Source organism: Rhopilema esculentum, unplaced genomic scaffold (assembly GCF_057945365.1).
Source record: "Rhopilema esculentum isolate cy_ngs unplaced genomic scaffold, ASM5794536v1 HiC_scaffold_31, whole genome shotgun sequence".
NCBI lineage: Eukaryota > Metazoa > Cnidaria > Scyphozoa > Rhizostomeae > Rhizostomatidae > Rhopilema > Rhopilema esculentum.
The window spans coordinates 514,750-538,777 of NW_028300842.1; the positions used below are offsets into that span (position 1 = coordinate 514,750).

Consider the following 24,028-nt stretch of genomic DNA (forward strand, 5'->3'; position numbering starts at 1 on the left):
TCAATCAATAACTATCACCATCTGATAAAATTGTTGTGTATCTGAGTATGTGTTTTTGTTCTGACCTTTTCCAAATTCATTTCCATAGAATTGGAACACCCTGCATAGTTTTTTAAGCAATGTCCGAATGTTTTTCTAGCCAATCATCAAAGATTACATCCCCACTAGATGGAGCAAGTTGGCACTGCAGGCAAAAGTTTGATAGTATCTCATAATCAATGGGTAATCCTGTGAGGAGGTCAATGACAAGGCCTTAACTTCCCTCGTATTAATTTCAAATAGAGCACGCCAAGTTGCAACAGAACCGATTCTCTCACCCATGTACTGTTCAATGATTACATCTTCAAAAGTATCACAGACGAAAACACATTTTACAGGAAACCAACAAACATTGTAGATGACGATGAATCACAGTCTTGAAGAGAAACATTTTGGACAAAGCACTGTTGCCATCAATGTGCACATTGAGCTCTATTGCTCAACAAAACAGCAATCATCCTCAAAACATTCACATTCCTCATGAACATCTATTGACGCTTTTTAGTGCTGGTTGATGTATGGCTTTTCAGATGCTTCTGACCAAGGATTAGGCCCAGCGATTAGTTTGGAACTTGTGCAGTTTCTAACAAGTTACTCAAATAAGATTTTCTGTAAGAGCGCCTTCAGCCTCCTTGATAAGCATTTGAAACTCTGAACTTTGCCTTTCCCGTATCTAAAGCCACAGGAAAACGAATTCATCATAGATTGATAATATACGATTGTCTGAGTTACAGGTCCACAGTGGCCTATAATTTTTCTAACAGCCAATTAAAACACTCAGATAGCATAATAGGCTATAAGGCTGCTTCTAGGTGCAGGTAATAAATTGAATAGTTACCTAAAAAGGAGGATATTATTGGTGGAAAGAAGTTAATAATAAAATTCTTCACCATGTGAGCCATTTTTTGATAGATAGTCACATGATTTTGCGGCAAGAGAAACATGGTCAACGGCCTGAGAAGAAAGCCTACTTTCCGTTGATCGTTTCATGATTTCATTAAAACCTCCTTAGGTAGCATGTGCTAGAACTATAAAATTTTCATCAAAAAGAAGAGCTGACAAGTATTCAACTGCATTTTCTGGAATTTTCGTGAATAATTTAAGAAATTTCTAACTAAAAAAAAAATTAATTTTGACTAAAATATTTGATTTTTGACTTGCAACCTACCTTAACGCAATAATAGTTGTTGGTCGAAGCTGTTACGAACTTTCGAGAACAAGCCCTCTTTGCTTTCTGCCATGCTGATGAATGTACTGATGAGTACTGGTCAATATCAGGCTCTGACATCATTGGCCACATCACCAAAAAGGTTGTGGTGATGAACAAGCAGAAGCTGATATACCATCACTGGGAACTGAGTTCCAGAAAATAAAAGAAAGTAACCTAGACAAAGGCAAAATTCTTGAGACTGTCTGACGAAACATCATTTGGAATGATTTTAAGCGTGCCAGAGAAAGATACTTTTCATTTAGTTAAAAATTATCTAGGCAAGATGACTCTTATTAGAATTCTAATGTTTCGGACGTTTGTGATGTATCTTCTGATTCTTTGACTGAGCTTAGATTTACATTACACTCCCTATCTGCACAGTTAAATGAAGCAGGTGCAGGTTGTTTGCCTTTTCATCCCTATTTTCTATGTTGTTCGAAAATACCATATTATTGCGAAATGCATTGTCTGCAGAGGATATTTCTAATTCAATTTTGTTTTCCATGATCCATGTTATTAGAACGGCGTGTAAATAGTCATTATAATACAAAATGTTTCGTAGGTAGCGGAGCCTAACACATTTAGTTTCAGTAGCAGAAGCAGCTTTAAAAGACATTTGATCTTAGCAGAATTTTGTGTCATCTAAAGCTGCAAGACACATGATAAGAATAGTTGAGACACCACAACTATTGCCATCCTTTTGCAAGGGGAAATATGACCAGCACTTGCGAGCACATTGTGCCCATTAATTGGGTCAGATGATGCATTTAGTAGATGCATGGATATGATGGAGATTGAGGTGTCATCAAGTAACCCAACCCTCAAACATTTTGCAAGGAAAGAGGGCATCTCATCTGGAATGTCCCGAGTGAGAGAATAATGTGCATGTGTGTCTACAGAACCAATCTTCTGTCCATCATTGCAAAATACAGATGATTTCTCATTGCAAGCGAATAATATTGCAAAGGGCTTCTGGAAAAACATCAAAAACTCTATCTGCTCTCGCAATGTCGACGTGAAATGTTTGTTCTTTACTAAAAGAGGATTTTCCTCCTTCACAGTAAATGGTAACAATTCAGTCATACTTTCAGAGACTTCAATTGTAGAGCAATATCGATGAGGTAGGCTTCTGCGACACTTCACTTCGCAAAGATTTTCGTTGAATTTTGTTTTGTATCTGTTCTTCAGAAGGTCCAACTTCAATTTTTCCTTTAAAAACAAGAAAGCAAAGATGACTGAAATGAATGAGCAGGCAGTACTGCCATTGCAACCATTGATAGTATTCTGGGTAAATCTATCTTCGTACATCCCATACGCACTATTCTCCAAAAAATCCCATATGCACTATTCTTAGGGACAAATGAAAGGCTTTTGCGTTTTATATTGATTGCGCGGAAACTAGATTCAATGTCTTCATTGTCACCATTATCACCATCATTGCTATTGTCACCATCAATACCATCATCACCCTCAATGTTTTTGCTTTTTTGCAAATCGGCTGGTTGAATTTCCGATGGCTCTTGCCCTGCAGGTTCTGGTTCAACAAATGTGAAACCTGTATCCTCTGTGACTCCACTGACATGGGAAACGGTCTGGTACCCCTTTTGCAGCTCAAAAAATCAATGCCTTTGTTGAAAAATTGACAAAAGACCATCACCTCCTCCACTAGTAGAAACACTGTATCTTCTAGAACAATCCTTGTAATATAAAAAGCAAGAATTCAACCATTGAATTCACAAAAAGTTGTATCTTAGTCCTTGGATATAGCTATGCTTATAACTTAGAGATTTTCTTATTACTTAGAGATTCAAGCCATTTGTGTAGGATTTGTTGGTTTAGGAGTGTGAACTTATAACTTGATTTACAATGCCTTTAGACAAATCAAAGCGATCTTATGGAAAGGGCTGAATAGTGATCGAAGGGAACATGTGCCCCACAAAAGCAAATTCCACATATACTTGGATCAATAGGGTGCTTTCAGCATAAAGTGCAAGACTGAATTGTTTGGCATTCCATTGAGAATGTGACAAAGTTTTTATTTCAGCTTTGTAGTGTAAAAACAACATAGCCAGCATTAGGGTCAAGTATTTTCAAAAGTACCATTTGACTTACTCTTCTTCCCTGAGCTACTTCCCCAAAATCTTGACACCTCAGCTTCGCCTTGAAATGCTATTCAAGTTGACACAGGTATTATTTCAAGACACTGAGCGTTAAATGATTATGCACTCAATCCAATTTCTACAACTAATATGCATTAGGAAATTCCAATTTATTTTTTAAGTCTAATGGCAAATGGTAGTATCGAAATTTCTAAAATAAATTCCAATAAATCTTATCTAGACCCTTCTATAATAACAGGGAAGAGTTTGTAAAGCTAGATCAATGCAGAATCTTTTTGGGGTGGGCTGAGTCCCTCTAGATATTACTACTGAATAGAAGATGCAAAAGTTGTCATGCAGGCCCTTTTTGTCAAGGTTTCCAGAAGAGCTGATTCTTTCTTTGAGGAATGGAATCACTTTGTTGGCATAGAACATAGAATATAGGTTTTCCATCTCAAAGCTAAATGGTCCAGTCCTTCCTTGCATCTTTCGTCAAACATCCATGCACTGGACAACATGTCTCATAGTAGCAATCGGAACTGTAATAACAGGAGTTGTTCTGAATTTACATATTAAGAACATGGCAAGAAACAAGCATTTCATATAAAAAGGAAACACATTCCTGCACGGAAAAATGTGATAAAATTATAAATCCTGCTTCTTAAAACTCCGGGAAGGTAACTTAAATTAACAGTTTAATTTTTAGGTTTGGCGTATGGGTGTTTAATAAGTTTATGTTCAGTCAAGGATCAGGTATTTGAAAACACCAAATCAGGTAAGCAAAATATCAATAGTGGGAACATCAATACACTCTTTTGATATAGGAGGTAAAAAAACTAACGATGCAACTAAGGTTGCAAATGGTTTTTGCAGCAACAAGCAATTCCTTTGTTCAATTTTGCCTGGAGACCCCAACGTCCTATACACAAAAGAACTGACAAGAAATTCAATTTTTGGCCTGTGTCAAATCTAGAAGTCGAAAAATACCTTGAATCTATCAAGCAAAACAAGTCAACTGACATTGAAAATCTGCCTCTGTGTTTGTTAAAAGATGCTGCATGTACCGTCTCAGCTCCTCTGAAACACCTTATCAATCTTTTACTTCAACTTTTTGCTGCCGACTCTGAACATGCAAAAATTGTACCACGTACTACCTACATTCACGTCCTGCAGAATTTTACAGCTGAAACTAACCACCACCCAAACTGAAAGACTTGAATCATTTTATGAGCGCTCCACAAAAATAATAAAACGAAATTAGCCAACTGATTTTATTAATTTTATCCGTTAAAAATGCAAATGACATCAAAGCATGCAACTCCTCCGAAAATGCATAGACAAAGAAACGTGATATCTTTCAAGAGTATTTTGAAGTACAAGACCACAGAAAAGTTCAAGACAAGAAATAACCACTGCTTGCTTAAACTTCCCAGGATTAAGACTGAATATGCTCGCAAGTCTTTTTGCTTCATGGATGCTAAAATTTATAATGAACTGGCAATTGAAATCATGAAAACCGAATCCTTCAAGGACTATGATAAACTTTTAAACAGTTTTTAAAATGTATTAATTGTTTTTATCATCTCTGTAAATAGTTCATAACCAGTATCAATGCATTTTTTAAATTCAGGTAATCAAAGTACTTATGTAATGCACTTTTATCATTCTTGTAAATAGTTCATAATCAATATCAATGTAAGTTTGTTTTTAGCGATTTTCCTATAGCAGGTTGTCATCATTGGCTCTAATGATTTTTGTGGTAAGCCTCATTGTCAAAACGAGGTCTTTTTTGTGCCTATCGTTGACTAATACATGAAGCACTACACTCAAGAGGACTGGTCTTCCTAAACTTTCTGTGACCGATTTTTACAACGTGTCTCCGGAAGATAAGTTATCAGGTGAATTCTGCCTTAACTTACCTCAATTTCTTGTCATCATTCTGGTCACCTTTATTCTCTTGAAGATCATACTTTTTTCTATTAGCTTTAATAAGTGGTGTATTCGAAAGTTTATTTATATTTTTAAATTTCTCATCTGGCTTGAAATACATGAATCAATGTCACTGAGGATGAAATTTCTTCATCCATTGGAATGAATTTATTTGCTCATGGGCAAATTGCCATCATATTGTTATGACCTCATGCCACTAAAGCGCTTCACAAAGATAAAGAGGTTTATGCATTTTGTAGACAATGACATGTCAGAGGGACAAGCAGACACACTATTCAAGATAAACGCCATTATTGATGCAGTGCGGGATGAGTGTAGGAAGATTGATCCAGAGGAATTCCAGGCAGTGGATGAGCAAATCATTCCATCAAAAAACAAAATATTCAAAGATACGCCTGTACAACTCAAAGAAGCCCAAGAAGTGGGGCTTCAAGAATCTAGTTCGGGCAGGTGAATCTGCAATAATGTATGACTTTTTCATCTATGCTGAGGAGGATTCAAATGATGATCCACAATACAATTATCTCTCAAAAAGTGCCAAAGTTGCAAAGTTGTGTAAGTCACTGCCATGTCTCATGAATCATAAAGTTTTTTTTGATAATTGGTTCAGCACAATGGAACTGATGGGCTACATGAAGGATCAAGGGTTGTTGGATTAGGGACAATCAGAGCAAATTGCCTGCAAGATTATCCACTTCAATCAAATAAGGATCTAGAAAAAAATTATAGGGGTTCCATGGATTATAGGGTAGATGCTAATTCTGGCATTGTATCTTGTAATCATTGTATCTTGTAAAATTGGTGGACAATAGCACAGTGCTTTTGGTTTCCAAATATGTTGGCATAGAACCAATCTGTGCCATTGAGAGGTGGAGCAAAGAATCAAAGGCGGCTTCTTTACAGACAGCTAGGTGTGCCAGTTGTCCACAGCTGTTATAAATAGAAAGAAAGCACCCCAAGCCAGTAATTTAGGATGACCAACAAAATGCCCAAGCACGGAAGTAAATTCCCATGGAGGAAAGAGAGCAGCTAACTCCAATAGATGATATGTGATATGATGAAGCCGGATATTGGCCCCTTCCATCAGCTCATAAGAAGCCCTGCAGAGTTTGCCAGTCATACTCACGGATGACTTGTGAAATGGTAATTGGGTCATTCCATGCCAAGTGGTCCAGATTTTAATCAGGTCCCACATTCACCACCTCAGATTTTCATAAAACTCTGTCAAAATGTTTGTATATATAAGATAGCAACTTCCTGAAAATTCTAGCTTGATATCTTATACCATTAGAGAGATATGACCCTTATGATATGACACCGATTATGACAAAAGTGATATTTCAAAAGAAGAACTTGATTTGAGCATTGAAAAATTAGGATACTCAGCAATGAAGCTCATAGGACACATGGATAGAGTGGGTTACGGGGAAAGGAAACTTGCACAAATTGGCAACGCTGCCCAAGCAAAATTGGCTGATGCATTAGGATTAGATGTTGAGACCGATACAGTTGACACATCTGCACAGTGCTGCCAAAGTAAGCAGGATTTAGAAGCACTAATGAAGCTTATAAAAGCTAAGTTTGACATTTCCTTGGCTTCTGAGAAAGTAAAATCATTGACTTTGGTTCCTGATAGTTGGAGCATGGAAGCGTCCCAGGTATATTTCTTGACATCTCAAAGATCTGTAAAGAAGTAAAGAGAAATGAAAAAAAACCAACGGAATTTTAGTTGAACCTGGAGAAAGACAGGGAAGAGATATTAGCAATGATGTGAAGGGAAAAGTTCTGAATATTTACCTTTCTGATGAATTTTCCCGCATGTGTCCATGTAAAAAAGAATTTGTTTTCGTAAATGTTGATGGGACAAGGAGGCATTTTCAAAAAAGACTGCTACTTCTTAGTTTAAAGGAACTACATTTAGAGTTCATAAAAAGATTCGGTAGAAAGATTAGTCTTTCAAAATTTTGCGAATTTACAGGGGTTTCTGATTACAAAATGCTGCTGGAGAAAGTCGTTTGTGATACAACAAATCGTACCTGTATGCTTCATGGTTGCAACAACTGTTTTGGATCTTCTGCATTGAAGGAATACCTCAAAGAATTATTTGAACAGCATAGCATTGATAACGTCAATTTCAAACAATGGAAAAGTCCAACTCCGAAAGTTCTATATATCTGACTTCTCTTCATGTAGATGAATTTATTGATGAGGTTTGTAGCCAGTTAGACACCTTCATAGCAAAAAGTCAATCAGCCTACCTACAACATGTTAAAGCATCTTTGCAACCAGGCGATGCTCTTATATTACTGGACTTTGCAGAAAACTACAGCTTTTTAGTTTAGGATGCAATACAAGGGTCCCATTGAAACAATAGCAAAGCCACGCTTCATCCATTTGTTGTTCACCAGATGAAGGATAAAAAGGTTGTATCTCAAAGCTTTTGCATCATATGTAACAGTTTGCAGCATGATACAAACATGGTTCATTACTTCTTGCATGTTGTATATGTGTAAAACATTTAAAAACAAATGAAAGTCAGCTAAAGCGATGCATTTACTTCAGTGATGGTGCAGCATCACAATACAAGAACTATAAAAACTTTTCAAACATCTGCCATCATGAGAAAGACCATGGTGTACCAGCAGAGTGGCACTTATTCGCAACTTCACATGGGAAAAATCCATGCGATGGTGTTGGAGGAACTGTTGAGCGCCTAGTGTCCGGGGCAAGTTTGCAGCTAATAACAGATACCATTGATACTGCTGAAAAAATGTCAGTGGTATAAAATTATTTTATGCATCAAAGTCTGCTGTAGATACCCACTGCACACTTTTCAACTGGAGGCAAAATATTCAAGATGCACAGCAATTCCTGGAACCAGAAACCACCACGGTTTTCTAATAGTGCTAGTTTGGATTTCGTTTGTTTTGCATCCTGTATCCTGTAATTTTATCACCATTTGCACATTCGATTGTTTATTACTCATTTGTTTTCTAATTGCACCTTTAGATTCATTAACTATTTCTTTTGGGAATTTTAGTATCATTATTCAGTTTATGTAATTAATCTTGGGAGTAATATATTTTGTATTCACTATTATTATGTAAATTTACGTAGCTATGTAGCATTACAATTAGTTCTTTTTTAGTTATATTTTGGGCGTGTTACATTTAGAGTTAGTTGGAGTTGGAGTTGAAGTTGGAGATGGAATTACGGTTAAGAGTGTTAGGTTAAGTTTTAATATTTTGTATATTTAGGTTCTCAACGTTTTATAAATAGAGAGTTTCCGATCGCCGACGCAGCTACGACGGGGACGTTTGCGAGGCTTGGAACTAACGCGGTCAGAAAAAATCGCATACCCCCGTGATTGCTTCTCGTCCGGCCTACAACGCAAAATTCGAAAATTTCCGTCGGAGCAAGAACGCTGAGTTTGAAAGGTAAGAACTAATTGTTTTGGGTGTAATCGTTTCGAATTAAGATCTTTATGGCTCAGCAAAGCCGCAATTTACCTCTTCGAACTAAAAATAGGCCATTTTACCAAGTTTTCTTTTGTATTTCAGCCTTATCAATTCGACCTATTTCTGAAGGAAAATGGCAACTAAAGTGACACCAAAAGACATGGAAAGCCGGCCCTAATTCTTAGACACAATGCATTAAAAATAGTTGCAACTGCCTTGATGAACATTGTTTGTAGGTTTTATAAGTTATAGCTTTTTTAAACCTTTTTTTTGTAAGAAACAAAGTAAAAATTTGACTAAAGTTTTTTAATCACAAGAATGCTAGCTTCAGCATGTTCAGGAAGCTACAGTTTTCAGATTTATAGTATCAAAGGGGTTTTTTCCATTTTTGTATAGACAACTGAACTAATTCCTTGTCCTATGGATTAAATTTAGGTAGGATTTTCTTTACAGAAAGTACTATATGTATTCATTCTTTTATATATGGAACTTGCTTATGAAAGAAGTGCTGGGAATTCCCAAAAATTTAAATAACTTTATAGTATTCAAAGGAAAAGAATTTATAAAAATGGAGGGCTTGAAACATCTAAGTGTTGGCATGAAAATGTCCGACCTAAATAACTAAGATTTTTAAAAAATTCCACAAATTCTTCACAGCATTCTATTTCTCTCATTGTATGTAATTTATTTCATCTTTTATAACCTGTTGCTGTATTTTAAAAAATTTGTAGTATGTATGGATTTTTAAAAATGAAATGAACTGTAACTGAACAGCAAACTTCATCAGTCTCCTATCTCCTGTTTATGTGTTAAACCTTTTCTGCAGCCTGAATAATAAAGGACCCCAATGTATGAATAAATGACATGAAAATTTGGAAATTTAAAGGTATTATGAATCGAAAAATGATTTTAACCTAATCGATAGAACTCACTTTGCTTATTCGTACTGTGATATCCATTTGCTAAACTTTAATCGCGTTTATTCTGATAATTCACTCCAAACCCTCGATTTTGCTGCACTATGAACTTCAAAATGTGGCCTACTTCAAACGCGGTCAAACCGCTCTGCCCTAGTCTCCTGTGACGTAAAGTGTTTGACACATTCTCATTGCCTACGTAGCAAACAAGTCGTCAATACGACTACACCCACCATCAAATAAGCTTTGTTTCCTGAATTTTAGGTTCCAAAGTGCCCATATAACTAAATATACTTTTGAAAACGGAAACTGACCGTCCTTTGACTCATAACAACACCTCATCAATGTGAAAAGTTATCGATCAACCTAATATTGAGTCAGGGTATGAACGGTGGCTCTTTCTTCGTAAACAAACCGTGCTTGTTAAAAACATGTTTCGCTTTGTTTTCAGATTTATTTTAATTTACGTCTAAAGAGTCCAACCCCTATACTGACGTAATGTAAAGTTGTTCGTTCGCGTTGTTTTCTAGTACTTTGCTTACGTCATTAAAACGTTTTCACACAACAACTTACATATAAATATGAGGATATCCCGTCATTTCCAACATTGTGAAATAAAGGTTTCTAGGATAAGGTAAGGAAATTTACTACTTGAGCAAATAGGTTTAGCTGTGAAAAATTTGACATGGAAAAACAAAGTTCTAGAGGTGGAAAATATTGCTGCGCTGGCTTACCAAACAAAGAATCTTGCAAGAACAGTACTCAGATTCCGGGAGTTTCATTGCACCGTTTTCCTAAAAATCCTGCGATTCGCAAACAATGGACGAATTTTGTTCGACGATATCGCCTTGACTTCGACCCATCAGCCTATACAGCCGGCCCTTTTTTATGCTCGAGCCATTTTACAAGTGCATCATATACACACAGGGCGGCTACGAATCTTCCAGGTTTTGATACTGAGAATACAAAACGATTTCTCAATCGCGATGCAGTACCGACTATTTATGAACATGTATCGTCTAAAGCGCTGAATTCGGGAGAACCAAGTTGCAGAGAAAAACGAATGGCAAGTTCAATTATATTTATTTATTTTATTCTTCATTTTATTATCAGGTTACATTAGTTCATTTATTTAATTTTTTCGTTGTTCTAGTTTCCTTTGGTAAACTAAGGCGGGATTTAAGATCGGCCAATAATTTTTTGGTATAAAGCCCCTTTCCTATAAATATTTTAGGAAGTCTTTGTCTCTAGGCGTCACTGACGAAACTAAATTGTTGCTACTGGGGGGAAGGGGGGCATTGTGCGATGACCAGGGTCGTCGACAGCAGGCTCGGACCCAGGGGTGATCTACAAAACTGGGCCCCCCGAAAAAATGTTCTGTGGCCACGTCTCTAAGTCTCCCGGTGAACAAGGGAAACGCCTTTTTTAGGTACAATTGTTGAAAAAGGGGGCACAGGCCTTGGAAACTGGTTTGTTTTAGCGATTGTATCCTGTGTTTCTGTGCCTGTTTAATTGAAATATTTACTCGATCATAACTATCAACAGATTGTTAAAGAAGCGTGCTCCAAAGATTTCCCCACAGAAAAATCTACGGAATGCAATAAAGCCGAGCCGGTTGAGACGGAAAATGATCTAGAGATGGTACTTCCTGAAGCAGATTTTGACGCGCCTCCTGCAACAAGAGACATATACTGTGAAGTGAATTTAAACTGTTCGGGATGTAAGAGAAGCAAGAAAAAAAGGATTCTGTTGTTCAGAAAATACAAAAGAATCGCCACACGTGTTAAAAAGCTGCTCAACAAAAACAAAGAATTGAAGAAGGTACGTACACATTTTTAGACGACAGGAGTTTCTTGTAATTTCAAAACATGTTAGGAAAGAAGCTCGACAAGCAAGCACTTAGGAAAACTGTTGTTTTCAAAAAGTCGATATAACAATAAATAAAACTTTCTATGTAGAATAATTGAATCTATTCAGAAATTTTTTAACAATATTTTAATTTCTGAACAGAAGTACAACAAATTGCTGAAAGCAAACGACCTAGAAAATGACGAAGTTGACTTTGGAACAGAAAAAGACGAAACAGAAAGCATGCTTGAACCCGGAGAGCAAAACTCTGAAGAATCTGATTTTGGCTTTTCCGATGAATCTTCCGGTGAAAGCGAAGATGAGGGCATGGATGATGATGATGATGATTATGATATGGATGACAAAAGTGGTGATTATGATGATGATGATTACGATGACGATGATGAAAGAAAAAACATCCAATCAAACCGCATAAAGTATGTTATTTTTGCAAAAATATTTTGTACCTTTTTTAAGTTACTCAGTTCTTGTTGAAGCATTAGCAAAAGAAAAAATACGAAAAATGTCAATTTGCAGCACATAACAAATTTTCCCAGAATGACAAACTGAATCAATCCTATTCTTATGCACTCAACCAATTGAAGCCATAGATGAACGATCTAAAGAGCAAAAATGTTAAAAACTGTCAAAAATCAGAATTAGTTCATATTCTGCTGGTTAAACTTTTTCACTGCATCACTTTTTAGATTTGATCTGAAAACTCCAGTGGCAGAAGAGCCCAAGTTCATTGTGTTTTGCAGTATGCTGATGCAACTATTTTCAATGTTCTGCTTCAAGTGCAAAGTTGGCAAACCTGATGTTGAAATGGTCAAAAATGGCACCATGATAACTGTAAATCAAAACTGTGATCAATGTGGAAAGAAGTCCTTTACTTGGCAATCGCAGCCATTCATGCTTGGACGTTATCCCGCAGGAAATGTTCTGCTCAGTTTTGGCATACTAACTGCTGGTGCCTCGATAAGCAAAATCCTTCTGCTATTTAAGCATATGGGATTAGCAGCCTACAAAGCAAGGACCTACTTTCTGCATCAGCGCGAATTTCTGTTTCCTTCTGTCCTACATCATTGGGCAAATTACAAAACGCTCTTGACAGAAGAGATGAAATGCAAAAAGGAAGTGACAATTTGTGGTGATGCACGTTTTGATTCAATGGGGCACTCAGCAAAATATGGTGCTTACACAATTTTCTGCACGAATTTGAAAAAGATTGTTGACTTTGAACTTGTTCAGGTAAATTACTATGATTAACTGTTTTTTCAAGGTTATGTCAATTAATAAAACAAAAATCTATATAAACAATGCAGGTAAATTGAAGCTCTTTTTAGTAGATAAACCAAGTACACTACACCAATCAAACTTCAAGCTTACATGTACTTTAAAATTTCAGGCTAACGAAACAAAAGGAAATTCTTCCCAACAAATGGAATTACTTGGACTTCAAAGGTCAATCCAGAAATGCATTGATTCTGAGGTTCCTGTGTCGCAGTTTGTGTCAGATAGACACAGAGGTGTTGCTAAATGGTTAAGAGAGGAACATCCGGCTATTAAGCATTATTTTGATATCTGGCATATTGCCAGGACTCTAGCAAAAAATTTAATAAAGGCTGGGAATGAAAATAACTGCCAAATTATTAACAAATGGACTGCAACCATTCGTAACCATTTATACTGGTGTGCAACATCATCGAAACAAGGTTTTAGCCAATTGATCATTGCAAAGTGGAAATCGATAACTAACCACATACAAGACATACACACTCACGAGGATCCATTATTCAATACCTGCATCCACCAAACATTCGATCGAAAAAGGAAATGGATTAAAAATGGTATGTGAGAGAAAACATAATGCCTACAAGAAGTATTTAGACTATCTGGCAATGAAATAACTTTAATTTGGTAGTTAGATAGTTTTTACATGTCAACAAGGCCACAGATCCGCCCCTCCCTCCAGATATACATAGGTTTATGGTACCCTTAGTCAGTTAGAATTCAAGTGTTGGATCCTTATACTAGCAAATTTTGTTTATATACAATATTTAACAATATGTTTATATGCAATAATACAAGTAAAAGTTTCTGCACAAGAATTAAAAATCTGAAAACGTTCTTAAAGGTATTGTTTGCTTTTCTAATTTCAGGAACTACTGCATTTGACAAATTGAAACCTATACTGCTTGACACTAGACTTCTAAATGATATAAGAAGTATTTCAAGTGATGCTCAAACAAGTTGTTTGGAAGCCTTTCATGCCACACTCAATCATTGGCACCCTAAAATGATTCATTACCATTGGCTTGGAACCAAATGCAGGTATTTACATTTAAAATTAGAGATGGTGCAGCTAACAGATAATTTTTGGGACTATCATTCTAATTTTATTTGTTACTTGAGTGATTAAGAGTTGTTAGGCAGGTAAAAGTGATTTCTAGACATAAAGCTGACAACATATTGAAACTAATGTTTTTTTCAATAAATGTTGCATTGCTGAATAATATAAAACATTCAATCACAGCTCTTATCCATTCCATTTCTGAAATGTTTTCTCTTTATTTGCTTAGACACATACTCGCAATTTGTCATTTTAATGAGAATCTGTCAAGAGAGACCATGAAAACTGATGATGGGCAGGACATACTGGGTGTTTCGTTTCCCAAATACAAGCTTGGAGAAGAAGTTGTTAAACCAGTCCCTGTTCCACCTACATATGGTAAGTTTTAATAAGGTTTAATCTTTGACCTTAGATACTGAGAAAATGAAAGGCACTTTGAAAAAATCAGGTTTTAGATACTACAAATTTATATATTTTGTTTGATATTTACCATAACACTTATTTCATTTACTTCAAGACTACGTTAGAACCCTTCGCCAGATCTTGGTTTCAATTTCAAAAGAAGAAATGGCCACTATCTTGGCACAACATACCTCCATTGCACCTAAGCCACTGAACTCTCAATTCGAGAGTCGTATTTCGAAGGAAGAAGCAAAGGAGAAGTTCAGGAAAAGATCCTTTGTGATTACAACATTGAATCCACCAGGTAATGTTATTTTGATAGTTTCTTCATCAAATACTTTGCTAATTATTTGTACTTTGCTTATAAGCCCAATTATATAATAACTATTGGGGTAAGTGATGCAAGCTTCTTCTGTATTCGGAAATTTGATTAATGTTTTGCCAAAAAGATTAAGGGTGTCCCTTGAATTTCATGAAAAAGTTATGCAAATTATAAAAAATATAAAAACTAACATCATGACAATAGTATTATCACTTTTTTAGCTCAACAGCAAAAGACCATGATGGAGCAGGAGGCAAAAAAGGCCAGAGGAACAGAGAAGAAGAAAACCAGAAAAACTGGTCACTGTAGAACATGTGGAGAAACTATGCTTGGGCACTCTAAGCAAAAGTGTGTCAGCAAATAATTCAGTCTAAATATATATATATACAAACAATTATTATGTTAATTTTTGAAATAAAGTACTAATTCATATTAATCCATGTTCAGATTACATATTTAAATTTTGAAAATGAACATGCTAAGAGTAACATATTATATAAGCACTGATTACAAACTATTACATTTAGACATAATGTTACATCAATTTTCAATACATAAACATATATATTTTATTCAGAACATTAACATAATTTTATAAGAAACCAGGCAATAACCTCCTTTGTTAAAAGGATGTAAATAGATTCTAGAATACAGCAAAAAATACAAAGAATATATTTTTGTTTGTAACAATTCAGTGGAAATTGCCTGTTAATAATCATACAAAAAATATATTTTCTACAAGTTTTCAAGCAATTATTTTGAAAAACATCAAGCAAAGGTTTCTTTAAAAATAGGTGTGACCAACCATAAAAAGTGCTAGATACAAAGGGAGTTACTCTCTTTGAGCAGAATCTTTGTAGCCAGTTTTTTGATTGTTGGTGTTATATTTTTCTCTGATAAAATTGTATATACATGCAGTTAATGGTCTTGCTGTGTCCCAACCAAGGTATCCAAAGATCCACCTTACCAGATTTCTGTAAGCAACTGCACGCAGATATCTGCAAAAAGTGCACTATGTTACTAAGCAGACAGCAAAATGTCTTTCAACTAGTTTTGAGTAGTTTTTTCTGGTAATTTTTTAAAATTTAATTTTTTTAAATTTGATTATATAATGTGAAATAATCAGTTGTCCTTTAAAAATAAAATGTGTAGGATGAAAAGATTTTGAATAACTAAGTCTTGCTTTAACAAACTTTAACCCTATAAATTTAAAAATACTTACTCATTCTCAGATACACCAGCATGTTTTTTATATGGCTTTCCATTTTTTTGCTTTAAAAGTGGACCAACAATTTTTAACACTTCTTTGTTAACAAGTGCCTTGAAGTCTTCGTGTTCTGTAATGCAGCTTAGACTGTCAGAAAGTCCATCAAAAACCACTTTTCCATAGGCTGCATGGACCTCTCGGCAACAACGATACTCCCTAGCACTAACTAGTCTTCCAACACTGCATTTGTTGCAAGCACACCTTAATGAAAATGCTATGATGATTACTTATCAAAAATAGAAAGAGAATAATAAACATTGCATTTCCAAATTCTGTTATGTAGCTTGTAAATAATGCTAAATTACAATAAAAACCTGCAAATAAGAAACACAAATAAGTTGGCCTTTGTTTCTGATAATAAATGAATGTAATTCACTTTTTGGATCAAAACTAAATGTCAGTGTAGTGCTGAATGCTGAAATAAGAACTGCACAGCACCAAGTTTACTGCCATATAATTGATGAAGAGGGGTTTGCACAGATACCTTGCTTGAAGTTACTGTTCACATGGGAGCCTCTTTAAAAGTGCCATTCTCTGCAGACTGAGATATTTTTACTTATATGAAACATTGCATTTTTTAAGTTTCAGATATATCTTTATAGAGGACAAAAGTTATTGGCTTGTTTGCCTTGAACTCTTGACTTGGATTCAACTGTAGTTCTTCTGTAAATAAATCTCCCTATAGCCAGATATAATTGATATCTGAACATTCCTACTTTTCAAGTAAGGACACAGTGTCTATAGTTAGGTAAAAACATATTTTATATGTGAAACATGTTGACAACTTTTTGTAATACAAACTGCCTTTTATGATGCACTAATTGCAAAGATCGTGATGTGGATAAGAAATTGTTCCCTTTCTTACAAGTTTAGCCTGTCCCCTCTACTGGAATCCCACTACAGGCTGGTAGCTCCTGTTAAGTTTTTGGACTTTAAACATTTCTTATTGAGGGCTTGTTTTGTGGCTGCCCTTGAACTACTGTAAAATTTACAGTATACATTTAACAGACCAAAAATTAATTTAAAACAGAAATTTTTATAGTACTGAAGTATCATTTTCTTTCACCAAGCATTTGTATTTAGATATTCTCTCATGAAACATGCAAGCAAAATCCTGCATGCTGGTTACATTTGGAAATTATAACATTTGAATATATTGCATAAAGAAATTGTATGTTTATTGGTACATTTCTGGTAATATCATGCTCCATTTTCGATATACACTCTTTGTTATATGAGAACCAGTAAATTGCAGATCAGGATGGCTGCTATTAATTTTTCTAGAACTTTCAGAAGGTTATCAACAATACACATACTTGGAGTTTTCTATCGTGTGTGATAAGATAAATCTAAACTTGGTGGCTTTGAAAGCTTTTAAAAAGCTGTTTAATAGCTTGTAAGAAAAGGTGTTTTCCTTATCTGAAGTATTCTTCAAGAACTGGTTGCTGCAGATAGAAAAAAAGCTGATGTAGTGTTTCCAACGTTCACTTAAAATACGGAAGGCCATCGTGCAAATTTTTATTATGGTGCTCTAACAGAAGAGGCGTCTCTTTGCCGTCGATATCGCCCTCATCGTGCAATAAAAACAACATGTCGTCCATTTTTAGCTTGTTTGATTTTGGCGCCATTCTACGTCCCCGTCGTAAAATCGGAATCTCATTTTTCACATGTGCAGGAGGACGGAACGGCCGCGCTATTTCCAGGCCTCGCAAACGTCCCCGTCGTTGTTGCGTCGGCGATCGGAAACTCTCTAATGTGGCAAGATGGTTGTAAAAGATCTTGTCGGCATAAACTATGGATTTATAGGATAGGTATTGTTATGATATCGCGTGTGACGATTATTGTGGATTATTGTGGATTATTTGATATGTTTGAGAGGACAGTGCTTGAGAAAGACTGTGCCTGATATAAAGAGAACAATGGACGTTACAGGAGAACCGTAGAGAGACATTATATTTAAAGAGCCTTATTCGCGGAAAGATCGTTTGATCTGAAGAAAGACGTTTGAACATTATCATTGTGTCTATTTGTTTCTTTTCTCATTGATGGAAGGACCATTTAGTCTTGATGATAACAATAGGGTGGATACATTCTTTTGGCAAATAACCCTATTACATTTGCTGTCAGGTGTGGGATTTATATTCGAAACGATACTTGCAATACAGTATTCGAAGGTGCTGGAAACAGACCCGAACTCAATGCGACCAAACTCTGCTCGGACAAGCATTCAGTTATTCACTTACTAAAGGCAACACCTATATGTCATTGGAGCATACCATGGTGAATACCCTGAAACAGTATTTGAAGAATCTGTACGTGGAGAGAGCATGTATTTTATCAATGGAAGGTGACGAACAACTGTTCAAAGAGACGATAGTTCGTATACCCTAAATACCATACAGAGATGCATTTGGCTAACATTTATCTTACTGGACTTGTCATTTTAACACTAACGGACAGAACATTTCAGACAATCGTTTATTTATAGTATTTGTATATAGAATCGAGGACAATTCCTTTTTTCAAGATGGGGAGGTATGTTATAGTGCTAGTTTAGATTTCGTTTGTTTTGCATCCTGTAACCTTAGTAATTTTATCACCATTCCCACATTCGATTGTTTATAATTCCTTTTGTTATCTAATTGCACCTTTAGATTCATTAACTATTTCTTTTGGGATTTTTAGTATCATTATTCAGTTGATGTAATTAATCTTGGGAGTAGTATATTTTGTATTCACTATTATTATGTAAATTTACGTAGCTATGTAGCATCACAATTAGTTCTTGTTTAGTTATATTTTGGGCGTGTTACATTTAGAGTTAGTTTTAGTTGGAGTTGGAGATTGAATTTGGTTAAGAGCGATTAGGTTAAGTTTTGATATTTTGTATATTTAGGTTCTCGACGTTTCACTTATGTGGCAAGATGCTTGTAAAAGATCTTGTTGACATGAACTATGCTTTTTATGGAATACTTAGCAGGACGATTCAGATTATTGTGGATTATTTGATATATTTGAGAGGACAGTGCTTGAGAAAGACTGTGCCTGACATTAAGAGAACGAATCGATGTTACGGGACAATAGTAGAGAAACATTATATTCATAGAACCTTATTCCCGGAAAGATCGTTTGATCTGAAGAAAGACGTTTGAACATTATCATTGTGTCTATTTGTTTCTTTTCTCATTGATGGAAGGACCATTTAGTCTAAACGATAATGATAGGGTGGATACATTCTTTTGGCAAATTACACTACCACTATTTTGCAGAATAATATAACTTTTCACAGAATCTTTTGTTGTGAGTATTAAATTTTATCTCCCCCCCCCCCTCTCAACTTCCCAACCTGTGTCAAAGCCCGTGCTAGAAAGCTTTTTATTTCACAAAATGTTGGAAAACAACTTTCGACCATGGTTTCTTGTTAATGTCATACTGACTTTCTGGCCATTAAGGGCGACTAATGCTAGGGAAGGTTCGATAAAACAGTTATTTTTGATAAAAAATCGTTTTAAAAATTGCTTTGCAGCACACCCTTTGAAGTTACATAAAACACAGGAAATATCAATAGGAAAGCAAAAAGACTGATTAGCTTTATTCACAGCTTGGTTAAATTACAATAAATTTTCAGATTGCAGTATTTTACCACCACCCTGTCACAGCCATTTTGCATATCCGCCGAATAACCAAAAATTCATTAAATTTGAAGCCAAATAACCGAATAGGAATGAGTGAGGCCTAGTTTAAATGTCGCATTTCTGTCACATCAAATTAAATTAACCAAAGGTGTGTTTCGTATATTAGCAGCAGCTTATATTATTTCCAACAAATTGCGCATGCGTAAAAAAGCCTGTCACTTGGAGAAAATGGCAGCCACAAACAGTGCCTCGAATATCCCGTCTTTCAATTCTTTAAAATTAAATGATGAAATGCGCAAGATTAAAAAGAAAAAAGACATGAAGAAGAAAAGGCAATTCACAATGTTGATGAAGGCTGCACAACAAAGAAGGAAGCTTATTTTGTCAGCTTTTCTATCAATACTTTTTTGGCAAATCCGACCACCTTGTCGATTCCACAACAGAGAAGTCATTTTCAGCACACTACAGGTTGGTGGGAGAGTACAGTGATGCCAGGTTCAAAGAAACGCTAAGCATTTCAAAAGGAACATTTGTTTATAAACTTGATCAGATGATGCTAGAACTCGAAAGAATAAGCTTGAACAAGAGACCCTTACCTCCTGAGGCTGGCTATCTGCCTATACAAACTTTCAAGAGGAGATTACTATTTCACCATTGTCGAACTAACAGGTGTGGGTGAGGCAACAGTCTGCATAATTGTTATGGAAGTTTGTGCTGCGATAGTTCAGATTATGTGGGACTCTGAATTCCATGGCATATTCCCCCAAACTGAAGTAGAGTTAAGGAACTCAATGGTAGCCATAGAAGAACATTGGCAGTTTCCTTGTTCCTTTGCAGCAATATTTCAGCAGCAGCAATATGGATATTTCACCATATTTCAATAAAGTGCCCACATGGTCTACAAGAATCTCGGAAAGATCGTCACAACTTTAAGGGATTTTATTTCATTGTATTGATGGCATTAGTTGATGCAAAATTTAGATTCACATGGGCAAGCTGTGGTTTCACTGGCAATAACCAGGAATCCACAACATTTCAATCCACACATTTAACCAAAACAATTACTCTTGGAAACATCATACCGAAAATTGCTAAAGATGTTGGTAGTGTAAAAGCTCCTCCTCTCCTATTAGGTGATGGAGCTTTCCCATTTCGCTCCTGGTTGATGAAACCATACTCCAATGCTTTTCTGAGTCATGGCAAGAAGTATTTTAATTACCGATTAAGTAGAGCCAGGATGGTAACAGAAGGAGCCTTTGGGATACTAAAGGGACGATGGAGGGTCCTTCTTACGAAGTGTGCATGTGCTAAAACTACTGTAAAGAGCATGAATTTAGCATGCATTGTACTCCATAATGAAAAAATTAAATTAAGAGCAAATCAATACACCTTGCAAGGCAACTAATAGAATTGAAAAAAAAACAAATTTTCTCTCAGAAAGGGGTTACCACAAAAGTGCAGATTTGTCCTCAATATTAGCTGATGAAGGAATTGTTTCAACTCAGTTTTTTTATGTTCTTGATTTAACTGCCACTATCAGATCAACTGTTAATGTACCAGATACATTCAGAGAATTAGCAGTCAAACGGCTAATTGATATTTCACTGTGATTTGATTTCATTTATGTTGCATACAGGGTTCAAGAAACAAGTTGTGTTGTACGCTCTTGCTGAGAAGACAGAGACATACAAATTATTCTACTTGCCAATGAAGACCAAAACCTGCACATTCTGATTGAAATGGGACCAGCAAAGGCAGAAAGCTAATAGATCTTACACAATGTGAACTGTTGCCAGGACAAAAGCGACCACTTCTTGGACTTCATGCATTCACAGGAAATGATTACATTATATCTTTTTTCAGGAAAGGTAAAGTTTAGTGCTGGAAACTAATTTAGGATTGTAGAGTTCCTAGAAATCTTTTCAAAATTAGGAGAGGTGAATGATATTTCTGAGAATCTCATTGCTGAAAAAGAAAAAATCCTATGTTCCTTGTGCAGTGAAAAAAGGCTTACATGAGTTGATGATGCCTGAAGGAAGATATTTTGGAAGAATTTCACGAGAGATGAGAAGATGACAGACAATTAATCCATGGATGGATCGAGAGAATGGATTGAAGAATTCCGTCCATTCAAAAGGACTGTGTTCCTGCCACATAAAAGTTCTGTTGTATATGAATTTACGTGCCAGTGTGATTCTGGCTACGTAGGACGCACCACCCAAAGATTGGAGGATAGAATAAAACAAAATGTTCCATCTAATATTAGAAACAAAACCCATCCCCAAAGAGAACAGCCACTTCGGTCTTGCAAATCTAAAATTACAACTAAAACCTGCGATTCTGCCATCTGGCAGCATTTACTAGAAAACCCAGATTGTGCAAAAAGCTATAATGGCGATATGTTTCGGATTATTGGTAAAGCCTGATCGTCGTTCCACCTAGCAGTTTTGGAATCTATCTACATAAGCATGAAAAAACCGCTACTGTGTAGACAAAAGGAGTTCGTTTCACCTTAGGACTCCATTGGTAACATGCTCAATAGGCAAGCGGCACTGATTGGTCAACCTATAAAGTTATGTGCTTCGATCCACAACTGGGAATATATATTTCGTAGCGTATTTTCCTAGCAATCTATGTTCTGACGTTTTAAACTCTGAAGAGTGTCACACGAAAAGCTTTAGTTTACGAAATGTTTGCTTTTTGCAAAGCCATTTTCAAAGCCAATTTCAAGTTTTGTACCACCAAAAGATTGTTTAGACATTTAATCATTACCACCTTGTAAGAGTAGCATATTGCTCCATTTCAAATGAGCAAACTTTGTTGCAAGAGCGTGGAGACAAGCAAGCTGCGCAGCCCACAAGGGTCCAAGATGACCCAACAATGCATGGTTGGAAAGACAACTATTTATATGAATGGGTATCTGAGGCATATACCCAGAGAAAATTTGTGAGCTTCTGATCACCAAGGAAGAAATTGAACTAGATGCTGAAATGGCTGATTACGTGTCTTCTGATGAATAACTGGGACTTGGAAACTTTAGGTATTCGTGTTGATGAAGATGTTCATCAAAAGATTATCGATGATGTATCATTTAATGGTCAATGTTACTCAGTACGTTTGCCCTGGAAGGCAGAGAATATACTTTCAAATTATAATAGTCCATTAGTAAACTTGAAGAACCAGTTAAGAAAACTACACCAGACACCTGACATTTCAATGCAGTATGTTGCCCTAATTAAAGAGCAATTAGAATAAGGTTTTATTCCAGAAGTAACTAAAGATGATGTAGCTACTGATGTAGCCTATTTGCCTCATCAACCTGTTATACATGAAAAGGCAGAGACCACTAAGGTCAGGGTTGCTTATGATGCTTCGTGTAAAGACAGGTCAACTAAAACGTCTTTGCCTACATGCAGGCCCAGCTTTATATCCTCTTATGTTTGACATTCTGATAAGATTTTGTGAGCATCCTGTAGTTTTGGTAGATGACATTGAAAAGCCATTTTAAAATATTGAAGTGCACAGAAGAGATCGTGATTGCTTACGTTTTCTGTGGGTGAAGGATGTAAATGTAGATAACCCAGATATTGTAACATACTGATTTAACAGGGTTTTGTTTGGAGTAAATTCATCTCCTTTTTTGCTTAATGCCGTTATCAGGAACTATCTTGATAAGTATAAGGAAGAAGATCCACAATTTGTTGATTGTTTAACCAAATCATGACTTAGTGACATTTTGTAAGGATTCTAATGAGGCTTTTTCTTTGTATGAGAAGGGTGAACTGAGTATAAGCGAGGGCAGATTTAAACTTAGGAAATGGAAGACAAATGATGAAATGTTATCTAAGAAAGTACTAGAAAGTGAGAATGAGGGCCAATCAAGTATATCTAGTGTGGGGATTCACCAAAAGAAAGCAGATTCCATTTCTATTCAGGAAAATAAGAAGAGAGTATTAGTTTTACATGGGATAGAAAGGAGGATTTGTTAGAACTCAATTTCAATAAGATAGGGGAAAATAATGATAAGATTGTCCCAACAAAGCGAGGTATTCTGAGTATTTTAACTACTTTGTTTGATCCTTTAGGCCTGTTAAGCCCAGTAGCTGTAGTTGCCAAGATCCTATTTCAAGATTAATGTTTGCACAGAGTGGTGTGGAAGTAGAGATAATTAAAACTAGTTTACACGGATTTGGTGATGCCAGTGGGAAGCCATATTGTGCAGCCATATATATTGTTGTCCAAACTTCTAATGGTGTGTTTAGCAGGTTGATATGTTCCAAGACTAGAGTCGCACTCCTTAAGGGTTTGTCTATCCCTGGATTAGAGCTCATGGCAGCAAAAATCTTAACAATACTGATGGATTCAAACTAAGCTATGCTAACAAACTAAGATAGATGAAGTAAGATACTGGACTGACAGTATGACAGTTCTCTATTGGAACCAGAATAAGGGTAAGTGAAAGACATTTGTCCAGCACAGGGTTGACGAGATCCTTACGTTAACTAGATAAGATCAATGGAGCCATGTG

General features: G+C 35.9%; 2 protein-coding genes and 1 pseudogene across 3 annotated transcripts; all 3 read left to right on the forward strand.

The window, feature by feature from the left end:
- Positions 1-7,116: 7,116 nt before the first annotated feature.
- On the forward strand, positions 7,117-8,360 carry LOC148957387 (uncharacterized; annotated as a pseudogene).
- A 1,998-nt stretch (positions 8,361-10,358) lies between these two features.
- On the forward strand, positions 10,359-14,962 carry LOC135693128 (uncharacterized). 2 transcript variants are annotated; one of them, XM_089115447.1, is made up of 9 exons: positions 10,359-10,739; positions 11,219-11,494; positions 11,684-11,958; positions 12,229-12,772; positions 12,930-13,371; positions 13,684-13,855; positions 14,104-14,252; positions 14,392-14,580; positions 14,820-14,962. In XM_089115447.1, exons 1-9 carry the CDS (start codon positions 10,359-10,361, stop codon positions 14,960-14,962), a joined length of 2,571 nt encoding a protein of 856 aa, XP_088971573.1. The 2 variants fall into 2 exon arrangements, with proteins under 2 accessions (XP_088971573.1, XP_088971574.1); XM_089115448.1 differs by lacking the exon at positions 14,392-14,580.
- Positions 14,963-18,392: 3,430 nt separating this feature from the next.
- Positions 18,393-20,905, forward strand: LOC148957388 (uncharacterized). Its single transcript, XM_089115444.1, has 2 exons — positions 18,393-18,400; positions 20,275-20,905. Exons 1-2 carry the CDS (start codon positions 18,393-18,395, stop codon positions 20,903-20,905), a joined length of 639 nt encoding a protein of 212 aa, XP_088971570.1.
- The last annotated feature ends 3,123 nt before the right edge of the window (positions 20,906-24,028 follow it).